Source organism: Nansenia antarctica, assembly GCF_963989245.1.
Source record: "Nansenia antarctica genome assembly, chromosome: 4".
In the NCBI taxonomy this organism is placed as follows: domain Eukaryota; kingdom Metazoa; phylum Chordata; class Actinopteri; order Argentiniformes; family Microstomatidae; genus Nansenia; species Nansenia antarctica.
Genome location: NC_137689.1, coordinates 27,665,601 through 27,680,037, shown reverse-complemented (window position 1 = coordinate 27,680,037; position 14,437 = coordinate 27,665,601). Strand labels below are relative to the sequence as shown.

Below are 14,437 nucleotides of genomic sequence, written 5' to 3'. Positions count from 1 at the left end.
GAGGCAGTGCTGGGGGGTAGTAGATGTCTCATATGTGACAGTACGCTACTCATATGTGACAGCAGCTGAAAGGGGAGAACAAGTCGCCAACCAATCAAAATGTTCCGATTTTTATTCTGAAAAATGTAAATAAATGTCAACGTTGTTGAAAGTCAATGACACACTCGCTAGTCAAGCCAGAACATTGCAACGCAATGGATTCGCTGAGTAATCCACACTACTCTACACTAATTATAGGTAGTAGTGAGGATTACTCACCGAATCCATTGCGTTGCAATGTTTTGGCTTGACTAGCGAGTGTGTAATTGATTTTCAACAACGTTGACATTTATTTACATTTTTCAGAATAAAAGTCTGAACGGTCCGTCGGTTGGCGACTTGTTCCTGGTTTCACCAGCTGCCGTCACATATTTGACACCATTAGAAAGGCTGGAGGAGACATACAGTACTGTAATGTATATTTTAAGGGTTCAATCCTATCACTAAGTGTTCAATCTCTGTCCACGAAATAGTGACATGAATCAGTTAAACAGTTAAACTAGCCAGAATGCTAATATTTTGTTATCTTTTAACTGAGAACGACCTATTCAACTGCATAATCTTTTACTACTTTCAGTAACAACAACTTAAGAAACTTAACTACATACACACTTTTAAACCGTGGAACATTAAATAGACATACTGTACATACTGTATACTATATCATTAGCCATGTAGAGGAATTGTAATTAGGGGCAACCATCTGAACCCTACATCCATACTTCACTGCACACAGCTTCATTTGTTGTGAGCAGGGGCCTCATTAAAATCTCTATCAGTATTATTATCATCTCCTTCAACAAAAATAGTATTGTGCAACACACCTCCCAAAGGTATAATATACCAGGGTATATGGAACAGATGGCAGCTCTGTCAAACCAGCGCCACGGCAACTGATTAGAGTGAGATTCTAAGATGATGATTTCACAGGTACAATAAGACTCAGGTGAAAATTAGACAGGATACAAGACATTAGAGAGTGTCGCACGCACGGAATGTACTTCAGGCATTGCTGAAAAGGTTTTGTCAAGTGGATCGTTGAGAGTTGAGCGACAGGACGCGAGACATTAGACAATAGTCAATATGCTACTCAGGAAACTGAGAATATATATAAAACAATTTAAAAAAAGGTATTTATCTGAAACTTAATCGATTGCTACACGCATGAAATGTACTATACGCAATTGCTGGAAAAAGTATTGTCTAGCCCTCCTGTCGTGTTCGTTTCTCCCTACTTACTTTGGTGTTCCTGGTCAAATTTGACTGGTTTGTTTTAACTGCTCTTACATTAACACAAAAACGATGAATCATCACCACATTTTATTGAACACCCTTTTAAGCTATAAACAATGTCTCAGACTAGCGGTTCACATGAACAACTGCAGTGAATATACAAAGAATAGACACTGAAATGTACTGGTTGTGGATGTGTGGGTGTGTATGGGGGATGTTTTCCATCCGATGGATGAACATAATCTAGGGTTACCCATTCATTTCCTATGGCGGTAATTTTTGACCCGGGAACACCACAGGTGTTACAAAGTTGACTAAACCTCTAAAAATTCAATGAATGAATGAATGGTCTTTATTGTCATTAATACAGTACAGGTACCATACAACGAAATTTAGGAGGGGGGGCTCCCTTGGTGCTAGGAAAAAAATACTAAAAACAAGAAGGGAAAAGAGCTGGTTTGCATAAATAAAGGCTATATACACTATCCACTATACTATACTACTATACTATACAAATAAAACACTGTGCTGTACTCTATGCTATGCTATAAATATCCTAACATTTCCTATCTCTGAACCTTATGTACACGAGGGTTGTGAAAGTGGTGATCAGCAATTTGACATGTTCAAAAGCCTAGTGTGGAGGATATCACAAGGCCTTGAGGCAATGGAATGTAAAAACACAATATTTATGATTGATGAAAGTTGTAAATCACTCAGATTTGACCCCAACACGACGGGAGGGCTAGGCGATCGTTGAGAGTTGAGCGAGCGCCGGGAGGACAGCGGACATGGAAGCGGACCGCGGCGGGGGGGGGCGTACCTGGAGCTCTGGGATGGCCGGACCTCTCTCCTCACAGGCGCTGGCGAAGCGGGTCAGAGGGGAGGGCAGGACGATGGGGTACGGACTGACCAGGTTCTTCAGGTCACAGACGGGAGGTCGAGACTCTGCCCGCGCCATGGTGACCTTCTCCACCACCACAAACTGGTTCCATGGCAACCAGAGGGTGCGTTTCTGCGTGATGAAGGGCGCACGCTGGAAGACCAGAGAGACGGAGATCCCTCCCGCGGCCACCAGGTCAAAACTGGACCCAACACAAACACAAACACGGAATCAACACCTGGTTAGTTTGGTAATGGTAAATGGACTGCACTTACAGTATATAGCGCCTTTTTTGCTGCTCCAAAGCGCTTTACAACAGCCTCTCATTCACCCATTCACACACACATTCACACACCAATGGCGGCAAGCTGTCATGCAAGGCGCTGGCCCGCTCACTGGGAGCAATTTTGGGATTCAGTGTCTTGCCCAAGGACACTTCGACATGTGGCCAGCCGGGTCTCGAACCGCTGATCTGCCAACCTTGTGATCATTAGACGGCGACTCTACCTCCTGCGCCACAGCCGCCCCAATAAGTACTCAATAAGGCCATGTTGCAAAGCACCATAAGCAAATGTGTTAGGTAGAAGCTTGGCCTCATTGTAATGCATGGAACTGAATGAGGAATGGTCATGTTTGATACCGTTTTGTCATTCCTTTCCAATGCGTTGAGTGCAATGAGCCTGTCCTCTGATTTCTGCCTTTCCCAATATGACAATATCCCAATAGGACGATAATTATACACTATCCACTTACCTGCCGTCTTGGCGACTGACAGAGAAGCCGAATTCGGGGTACTGCTGGAAACTGATGTTCACGCCCACCAGCGGAGTCCCATCCAGCGCCACCACCTGACCCCGAATCACAGAGGCTCGGCTAGGAGAGAAACGGCTCTTAACACTAGAACAGCCATGGATGGGGTCATTAACACGAGAACAGCCATGGGTGGGGTCATTTAACACTAGAACAGCCATGGGTGGGGTAATTAACACTAGAACAGCCATGGGTGGGGTCATTTAACACTAGAACAGCCATGGGTGGGGTCATTAACACTAGAACAGCCATGGGTGGGGTCATTAACACTAGAACAGCCATGGGTGGGGTCATTTAACACTAGAACAGCCATGGGTGGGGTCATTAACACTAGAACAGCCATGGGTGGGGTCATTAACACTAGAACAGCCATAGGTGGGGTCATTAACACTAGAACAGCCATGGGTGGGGTCATTAACACTAGAACAGCCATGGGTGGGGTCATTTAACACTAGAACAGCCATGGGTGGGGTCATTTAACACTAGAACAGCCATGGGTGGGGTCATTTAACACTAGAACAGCCATGGGTGGGGTCATTAACACTAGAACAGCCATGGGTGGGGTCATTTAACACTAGAACAGCCATGGGTGGGGTCATTAACACTAGAACAGCCATGGGTGGGGTCATTAACACTAGAACAGCCATGGGTGGGGTCATTTAACACTAGAACAGCCATGGGTGGGGTCATTAACACTAGAACAGCCATGGGTGGGGTCATTAACACTAGAACAGCCATAGGTGGGGTCATTAACACTAGAACAGCCATGGGTGGGGTCATTAACACTAGAACAGCCATGGGTGGGGTCATTTAACACTAGAACAGCCATGGGTGGGGTCATTTAACACTAGAACAGCCATGGGTGGGGTCATTAACACTAGAACAGCCATGGGTGGGGTCATTAACACTAGAACAGCCATAGGTGGGGTCATTAACACTAGAACAGCCATGGGTGGGGTCATTTAACACTAGAACAGCCATGGGTGGGGTCATTAACACTAGCACAGCCATGGGTGGGGTCATTAACACTAGAACAGCCATGGGTGGGGTCATTTAACACTAGAACAGCCATGGGTGGGGTCATTTAACACTAGAACAGCCATGGGTGGGGTCATTAACACTAGAACAGCCATGGGTGGGGTCATTAACACTAGAACAGCCATGGGTGGGGTCATTAACACTAGAACAGCCATGGGTGGGGTAATTAACACTAGAACAGCCATGGGTGGGGTCATTAACACTAGAACAGCCATGGGTGGGGTCATTTAACACTAGAACAGCCATGGGTGGGGTCATTAACACTAGAACAGCCATGGGTGGGGTAATTAACACTAGAACAGCCATAGGTGGGGTCATTAACACTAGAACAGCCATGGGTGGGGTCATTTAACACTAGAACAGCCATGGGTGGGGTCATTAACACTAGAACAGCCATGAGTGGGGTCATTAACACTAGAACAGCCATGGGTGGGGTCATTTAACACTAGAACAGCCATGGGTGGGGTCATTAACACTAGAACAGCCATGGGTGGGGTCATTTAACACTAGAACAGCCATGGGTGGGGTCATTTAACACTAGAACAGCCATGGGTGGGGTCATTAACACTAGAACAGCCATGGGTGGGGTCATTAACACTAGAACAGCCGTGGGTGGGGTCATTAACACTAGAACAGCCATGGGTGGGGTCATTAACACTAGAACAGCCATGGGTGGGGTCATTAACACTAGAACAGCTGTGGGTGGGGTCATTAACACTAGAACAGCCAGAACTACAAGTACAACTTCTCCCTTCTCCCCTCTCCCTGGCTGTTGTTATATTGGTACTGTGTATTCTACCTGCTGTCGAACGGGACGTCACCAGGGAAGACATGGGTGCTGTCCTTCCCAACCAGGAAGTCGACGCGGTCGTAGAAGAGGCGTGATAGGAGGGAGGCGAAGGGGGTGGGGCTCTGCTGGATGCGGTCCAGGGGGTCCGGGGAGCCCTGGCACAGAGGGCCGGTGTGACAGCTAGGCTGCTGACAGCAGTCCGGGTCCACACAGTCGGTCAGTCCATCTACGACCACACAAACGATACGTACTGGAATCACAACACGGCCCACGGTCTCTCCGTTTGCATCTCTCGCTTACCAGGACGTTGTCTCAGATGATATCATATTCCGCTCACTCGTTTCTTTTTACAGTTTTTTTTCCTCATTTCAGTTTTTTTTTTAACCAGAACTCAACTCCCCATAGTCCACTACTTTTAACCTGAGCCCTGGGTTGTGGGGTTCCACTATGGGATATCCACTGCAGGGTAGCGTTTCAGAATGGCTTTGTGTTGTTTGGGATAACATTCAAAAGTAGCAGAAACCCCTTTGAAATGGAGAATAAATCCCGGGTTTTAACCTGTAAGTAAAATATCCCAAATGATATGGAAGAATCAATAACGCTCTCCGCATCGACAGCACCCATCCACATCCCCCTTGATACAGTCAGACAAGGCTTATCTACCGTGATTCATACACTGGGAAAAATGGAGAACATAAGCTGAGGAATAACAATATGGTTAGCTCCTAGCTGACGGGAAGCAAAGTGATGGGATTGACCCAGTCTTAATACAGCGTACTGTACTTGAACGCTGCTCTATAATTGTACAGCAGCTTTTCTTAATTATCTCCTCTTCAATGGCTAACACACGTGGGTCTACAAGGGCACGCAGAGCTCCATTCAATCCATACCCTCCTTTCAGACGCCGCGGCTCGATAGTGGCTAATTGAACACTGACATTCATCACTTTGCCGGAATGAACAATACACAAACAGGAACAAGTGCAACGGTCATTAAAATCTGTATAACGCTTCGAACCGACGTCAGTTCAGTACACTATCATTATCTGCGGTCATTACCTCAGGAAAACACGACGTCTTTGACTTACGGTCAGACACATACAGGACTTAAGACGTCAGGAAGATGTAATAAGTATTACTAATGTATAATTACTAAAAAGTCATAATTACTGTTATTGTGAAAACAATGTACGGTATAATGATTTAACCTCTGCCAAAGAAAACGGACACGCTTTAATTCCAGTTAATGACTAGCATGCTAACAGAGCCATCGGGCCCAAAGCCATAACACGGTGGTAATGTGGTCCCTCAGTAACAGAGGCATGGCGCCCAGCCTCACGCTGTCTGGCAGGGCTGGCCGGCGCTGCAGCAGGTCTGACCACACCGCCCTCCCGTTGGCGTCTCAAGTCTTTTTGGATTTACACACATAAACAAAAATACTTTTCTTTGCAAACTCGTGACGTTAGAATTATAAGGTTCTATCTCCAATTCTAAATTGAGTTTTTTACATAATCTGACCAATTATGTTTAGCTTGTTTACAAGGAGAGCACATATTTGCCTATATGTGGAAAAATCCTATTATTTACTATTAGAAAACATAGCATGTGTACGTTATGCATTTTCAGTGTAGCCAGGGGCAGCAAAGCACATAACAACATTGTCCCTCTTTCAGCTTGGGCATTCTTCAGTATATCAACCCGTTCATACCTACAATTGAAACCAACAATAGAACAAATATAATGAGAACATTGTTTCGGGGTGAATTGATATAACCTTTCACACCTGCAAAATTAAGTCAAATAAACATTGTGCATTAGCAACCAGCCGGCTCAGAATGACAGCTGCGTATAGTGGCTCAGTTACAGCTGGCTAGAAAAGTCATTATCTCTGCTCTTAATCACGGGTCATTTTCAAATGATCATTTGCCGTTTATTTTTTTCTTCCTGATGCCACTGATGAGGCCTCATTTGGAATATATATGGCGTTTATAATGAAGTTCAGCTGAGATTAAAATAGGAATATGTTCTGGGATTCTGACACAATACAGTACACTAATGAACACTTTATTAGGAACACCTTCTCATTCATTCAAGTGAATGAATATCCAAGATGGCGGCGCGTTCACACGCGAGGCTGGGAGAGCTCCGTACGCTGGTGCTTTTTAGGGCCTTTAAGTACATTTGTATGTACATTTTTATTTCAGTACTTATAGGGAACTGTTGTGTAAATAGTACCTACAGCAGGCACGACTTACTAGAAGTTGGTACGAAAAACGAGAGGACTGTAACAGCGGAATTCCTGAAACAACAAAGGATTCCTCACGACATAGCCCGCTCACCGGGAGAACAATGGTACACAATCGACGGAGAGAGCGTGGAGAGAGTCTCAACCCTCCGATTCCTGGGACATCACATGCGGGATGACCTGGCCTGGAAGGACAACACAAAAGGCACCATCAAGAGGGCACAACAGCGGCTATACACCCTGAGATGCCTCAGGAAAGAACACAACAAGCAGGAGATACTGGTGGCCTTCTACCACGGCGCAGTGGAGAGCATCCTCACCTACGGCATCTGCAACTGGTTCCACAGCTGCACAACAGCGGAGAGAAACGCGCTACAGAGAGTCGTGAGAACAGCACAGAAGATCACCGGCGCCCCCCTCCCCTCTCTGGAAGAGCTGTACAACACACGCTGTCTCAGGAAGGCCTCCAAGATCTCCAGGGACCCGACCCACCCTGGGCACGTACACTTTATCAGGCTGCCCTCGAATAGGAGGTACAGGACCCCGGCCGCTAAGACAAACAGACTGAAGAACTGCTTCTACCACAGGGCCGTCAAGGCCCTGAACACAGCAAAGGCCTATGTTCTGGGCCCAGGACAGTCCGGACGGATTGTATGGCAGCTAGTGCTGAGGCACAAACATGTACATTTCAAGCCTGCAAACTGTGACACTTTAAAATAACATGAAAAAATACTTTTGTGCAATATGACAACCCTAGTTGACTATCTGTGCAGTATAGTACAGTGGATTGTGTACATAGCCTTTATTTATGTAAACCAGCTCCTTACCTTCTTGTGATTTTATGCTTTTTCTATTTTATTTTATTTTTTTTCCTTTCCTAACACCAGGGGAGCCACCCCTCCTAAATTTCGTTGTTTGGTACCTGTACTGTAGCAATGACAAATAAAGTCCATTCCATTCCATTCCATTCCAATCCCAGCCCTGAGGCGCAAACGTCGGCGTAGGGACCGCAAGCAACGACGGGGCTGCAGAGGAGGCCTGCTAGCTAGGCTGAGGAAGTGCCCGGACAAGCCAGCTTTGCCGAGTATATTCCTCTCTAACGTAAGATCCCTAGCTAACAAGATGGACGAACTGAGACTGCAGGTAGCTTCCAATAACACCGTGGGGGATAGCTGTGTGATTATTCTCACAGAAACCTGGCTCAGCTCACCATTATTGACTCTGCGGTTGCGTTACAGTCAGACAAGGCTTATCTACTTTACACCGAGCGGACAGGACATTGCTTAGCGAGAAGACGCGCGGAGGCGGCCTGATCATATCTACGAAGGACAGCTGGTGCTTAAACACAAAAACTGTAAGTAGCCACTGCTCCCCAGACCTGGAATACTTGACTGTTAAATGCCGACCCACATACCTCCCGAGGGAATTCAACGCGGTGTACATAACAGCTGTTTACATCGCACCTAGCGCGGATGCTAGCTTAGCATTAGCCCGGCTACATGACGTCATCAGTGGTGGACAGAGCACAGATCCTCAAGCAGTACATACTGTATAATCGCGGGGGATTTCAATCATGCTGACCTGAAGGTAGTACTACCCAAGTTTTATCAGCATGTTAAATGTGCAACAAGAGGAGATAACACACTGGACAAGGTATACACCAACATCAAGCTTGCCTACAAGGCTAGACCGCTAGCTCATCTAGGCATGTCTGACCACGTGTCCATCCTCCTGATCCCAGCCTACACTCCCATCAGGAAAAGTGCCCCCATCACCACTAAGACTGTCAGAACCTGGCCAGCAGGGTCCGCTCCACTGCAGATCTGCCTGAATGACACCTCATGGCAGGAATATGAGCATGAGGACCTGGAACAGTTCACGTCGTCGGTTCTGAACCACATAGTGAACTGCACCAACTCAGCCACCGTGGACAAACGTGTCCGGGTCTACCCCAACACGAAGCCATGGATGACTGAGAAGGTCCGACAACTGCTCAAGGAGAGGAACAACGCCTTCTCAGCGAAGGACATACTTCTGTACAGCACCACCAGGGCTAACCTAAACCGTGGCATCCGGGAGGCCAAGGCAGACCACAGAGAGAAGATTGAGGAATGCTTCCTGAGCAACGACTCCAGGCGGGTGTGGCAGGGGGTTCAGCACATGACAAACTTCAGAGCCAACAGGCTCACAGCCGCTGAGGACGACCCCCTGCTGGCGGAAGAGCTGAACTCCTTCTACGCCCGTTTCGACGAGGGGCGAACGGAGGTAACCACAACACAAACACCACTCTCTCCAGCTCCCAGCAGTCTCACCCTCACAGAGCATGAAGTGAGACGCGTGCTGAAGGCGGTGGACCCCAGAAAAGCCTCAGGGCCGGATGGCGTCCTGGGACGGGTGCTGAGGGACTGGGCCGACCAGCTGGCCGGGGTTTTCACCAACATCTTCAACCAGTCCCTGTCCCAGGCCACCATCCCACCCTGCCTGAAAACCTCAACAATCATCCCAGTCCCGAAGAAAAGCACGAGCTGCCTAAACGACTACCGCCCGGTGGCACTCATGATGATTGGTGAATCATCACGAAGTGCTTCGAGAAACTGGTCCGGGCCCACATAGTCACACGCCTCCCGCCCAACCTGGATCCATACCAGTTCGCCTACAGAGCGCACGGGTCCACAGAGGACGCCATCGCGACGACTCTCCACTCCACTCTATCCCACCTGGAGAGGGGGAACAGCTACACGAGACTGCTCTTTGTGGACTTCAGCTCTGCCTTCAACACTATCCTTCCAGACAGGCTAGTGACCAAACTACTAGACCTGGGACTATCACACTCCATCTGTGCATGGATCAAGGACTTCCTGTCTGACCGCCCCCAGAGGGTGCGGGTGGGCTCCCACAACTCCACAGCCCTCAGACTCAGCACTGGGTCCCCCCAGGGCTGCGTGCTAAGCCCCATCCTCTACAACCTCTACACCTACGACTTCACCCCCGTCCACCCCAGCAACTCCATCATAAAGTTTGCAGACGACACCACCGTGGTGGGCTGCATCTCGGGGGGGACGAGGCGGCGTACAGGGATGAGGTGGAGCAGCTGGGCAAGCTGAGCAAGGTTAACAACCTACTGCTGAACCAGTCAAAGACCCAGGAAATCATCGTGGACTTCAGGAGGAAAAAATCGGAGGTCCAGCCCCTGCTCGTCGATGGAGGGAGGGTGGAGAGAGTCTCAACTCTCCGATTCCTGGGGGTGCACATACAGGATGACCTGTCCTGGAAGACCAACACAGCAGCCATCATCAAGAAGGCACAACAGCGGCTCTACTTCCTGAGAGTCCTCAGGAAATACCACCTCAGACAGGAGCTGCTTGTGACCTTCTACCGCTGCACAGTGGAGAGCATCCTCACCTACTGCATCTGCGTGTGGTTCTCCAGCTGCACAGCCGCAGAGAGGAAAGCGCTACAGAGAGTCGTGAGATCGTCCCAGAAGATCATCGGCGCCCCCCTCCCCTCTCTGGAAGAGCTGTACAACACACGCTGCCTCAGGAAGGCCTCCAAGATCTCCAGAGACCCATCCCACCCTGGGAACGAACACTTTGTTCGGCTGCCCTCAGGCAGGCGGTTCAGGACCATGTCCGCAAGGACAAATAGACTGAAGCTCAGCTTCTACCCTAGGTCCATTACGGCCCTGAACACAGCAAAGACCTAGGTTCTAGGCCCTGGACAATCTAGACAATTTGATGGCAGCTACAAGATTGTAATCAAGTGCAATACTGAAATACAACTGTGAACATTTCAAACCTGCAAACTGCGACACTTTAAATGAATGTGCAATAATACTATGTGCAATATGACAACCCTCGTGTACATAAGGTTCAGAGATAGGAAATGTTAGGATATTTATAGCATAGCATAGAGTACAGCAGAGTGTTTTATTTGTATAGTATAGTAGTATAGTATAGTGGATAGTGTATAGCCTTTATTTATGTAAACCAGCTCTTTCCCTTCTTGTTTTTAGTGTTTTTTCCTAGCACCAGGGGAGCCCCCCTTCCTAAATTTCGTTGTATGGTACCTGTACTGTATTAATGACAATAAAGACCATTCATTCATTCATTCATTCATTCATTCAAGTGGTGTAATGGTGTGGGGAATGTTTTCTTGGCACACTTTGGGGCCTGTTAATACCAATCAATCATCTCTTGAATGCCACAGCCTGTTTGAGTATTGTTGCTGACCATGTGCATCCCTTCATGGCCACAATGTACCATCTTCTGGTTACTTCCAGCATGATAATGTACCATGGCACAAAGCAAAAGTCGTCTCAAACTGGTTTCATGAACATGACAATGAGTTCAGTGTTCTTCATTGGCCCTTCCCAGTCACCGGATCTGAATCCAGTAGAACACCATTGGGATGTGGTAGAACAGGAGATTCACAGCAAAATGGAGGGCCCTAATCCAGTATTAGTAGAGTGTTCCTAATAAAGTGTTCAGTGAGCGTACATCCGGTGTACACATCACAGGAGGGCAAATGAGTGCACAACCTCCACAACCCCCATCAGTCATGGGAATTCACCCAAAACGCAGGGGCTTTCGCTTCACTGAAGTACCAACAATCAGCTACTGTAAATGAGACTGTAGAATGATGGAGTGAATGTTGCGTTTGACTCAACTGAATACGACTTTGTTTTCTACCGGGGGAAGACAGGAAACACCAGTGCATGATTTATGATCTCCCCTCGAACAAATAAAGACACTCAAACATCCTAGAAACCTTATCATATACACAGGCATGTACACACGCGCACACGCACGCACGCACACACTCGCACGTACACACACACACACACACACACGCACACACGCACACACACACACACACACACACACACACACACACACACGCACACACGCACACACACACACACACACACACACACACACACGCGATGACAGTAGAAATTAACCAAAATGTATGCTTTTTACGAAGGAGCTGGTAGCTCCAGGAGCTCTGGAGGATAGCTTTCTCTGATAAAGGACAGTGATTAAGAACTCTCAGCGTAAGACCGAGCGGTGCTTCTTCTAAGTGGTAGTCCAGCTCAGATACCGTGTAGAGGAGCGGGGGGGGAGACGAATGACTCATCTCTGCTTCCTCCCGCGGTTCTCACTTATGCACACAGCCCTTATGTTTTTATCTACTTTACCACCACCGCACAAACAAATGAACTAACTCGACTGTCGTATTCATTGCACGTATACTGACTTTATATTCATTGACTTCCACTCACTGTAATACCGTATACTCTCCCAGCATGCACTGAGTGTCCATACATCTGGTTAGATGCACTGAGTGTCCATACATCTGGTTAGATGTCGAAACTGCGTGTTCGTTGTCTTTGTACTTTGTACTCTGTCGATGACAGTAAAGTTGAATCTGATCTAATCTAATCTAATCTAATCTAATCTAATCTAATCTAATCTCACTTAAAGACGTACATTTGATGGATATTAACCCGATCATGCACTGGATTTGGATGAGAGTTTTATTCGGTGCTCGAATAAACATTGCACTGTATAACCGAAACCAATAATACTATTCTATATATATATATATATATATATATATATATATATATATATATATATATATATACAGTATTAAAGGAGCTACATGACAAACTATTGGTTGGGAGCTTTCACTTTTAAACACTATCATTCCACAATACCCTGCATAAGGCCATTCTATGCTGTAGTAGTACAGTGAAAAAGGTAAGGGTAGCTCCTTTAAAGTTTCAACAGAATCTACGGTCACTACTTTCCATTTCTACCAAGGCCTTCTTTATTTACACCAATCTTTTTTTGGGGGGGGAGGGGGGGGGGGTCTTACTTTGAAACAACAATAACACGTAAAGTAAAGTCAGTGCACAACTAGGTTACCCTCTCTCTCAAATGGCATCCACTGCAGGGCGTCCATACATCTCACATGTTCCCTTTCAAAGACACGGGCGCTGAACCCAAGCCCAAAGCTCCAGAGCCCGGCCTCTCTGTTCCCCTTCAACACCAGGGGGGCTGACGCTCTACACTCAAGCATTAATCCTCCGAGGAGCAGAGGCAGAGCTGCACACTATCAGCAAATCACCCCGACCCAAACTAGAGGTCCCTTTGGCTCTGAAAGCCATGGGCCCGAATAGCATAGAAGACTTAGAACGAAAGAAAAAAAGAAATGAAAAGAAAGAAGGAGAGGCGGTTTACTGCTTCCTACTGTACTGTGTACTGGAGGTGGGAAAGAAGAAAGGAGGGGTGTGTGTGTGTGGAGGGGGGGGCGGGGGTTGTGAATATTCGTTCCCCCTGACCTTCACCAGCAGCAGAGGTCAAGTCATTAATCATGATGGAGCTTCAGACAGGCGTGGCCGGGTGTCATCCTCTAATGGGGGGGGGGGAGAGGGGGAGGGGGAGGTGGGGGGCTACCTTACCTCCGTCGTTGTCGACGTTGTCAGCGCACTCCGTCTCCATGACGACACTGCATCCCGTGCCACTCCAGCCCGCCTGGCAGACGCAGTGCCACCCGCTCTGTTCCAGGGTGCAGCGACCGTGGCCGTTGCAGAGGCCCGGGCAGCCGTCTGGAGAGAGAGAGAGGGGGGGGGGGCGAGACGGGTGGTGGTGGGGGGGGGAGACGGGGATTCAAAGCGCTGCCAAAAACAATGGGTCATTCCTCACGATTAAGGAGACGGCAGGACAGATGCTGCCTCCCACGTTTGTATTAACATACCATCCAGATGTCCAACTCTCCCAAACATTCCTTACATATTTCTGTTCCGTTTTCTGGTATTTAATGGGAACGTGGTTATGGTTCGGCCATTGCTGGAAGCTATCATAGAGTCCAATTTTTGATTACAGTTTCAAGAAGGGTCCGTCGATAGAACAAATCATGCTTAATTCTGTCTTGTAGAACTCGGAGAATAAGAGGGGCGTCTTACCTTTCACAACAAGATCCAGGTAATGCGCTATCGCAGGGAAGATAAAATAAAAAGAAGTGAGATGAGATTACCGAGCACAAATATAGACTTGCATGACGGCACATGAAGAGATAATTAAAGCTTATTAATGTGCCAGGAGCTAAGCTTGGTGATTTGATCCACACTAACCCACAGAGACATATCTCTTAATTCCCCCATCTCAAATAGTAGAGTGCGAGAGTATTTCACAAGAGCATACTGAGGTACATTTCTGAGGTAAAAATAAAAAGTTCCTGTGGTTCCTTTTCAAATGGGCTTTCAGTCACTTTGCAGTAGTGCCCAATTCCATTAGTCCCTGATGACAAACTGCAGTGTTTCTATCAAGGTATAGTCACATTAATTGAGTGCGCTTTCGAAACATGGGAGCAAATTATTCTGTTTTTTTGCGAGA

General features: G+C 47.4%; 1 protein-coding gene across 1 annotated transcript in view; it reads right to left on the bottom strand.

Annotated features, from left to right (window-relative positions):
* The window catches only part of LOC308155426 (teneurin-1-like), a gene marked incomplete at both ends in the record, with an annotated part of 166,571 nt that overhangs the window by 47,174 nt on the left and 104,960 nt on the right, over nucleotides 1-14,437 (bottom strand). Inside the window, 5 exon segments of the mRNA XM_080528746.1 lie at nucleotides 2,096-2,357; nucleotides 2,909-3,028; nucleotides 4,803-5,019; nucleotides 13,504-13,650; nucleotides 14,008-14,034. Of these exon segments, the coding sequence (XP_080384872.1) occupies nucleotides 2,096-2,357; nucleotides 2,909-3,028; nucleotides 4,803-5,019; nucleotides 13,504-13,650; nucleotides 14,008-14,034 (773 nt within the window).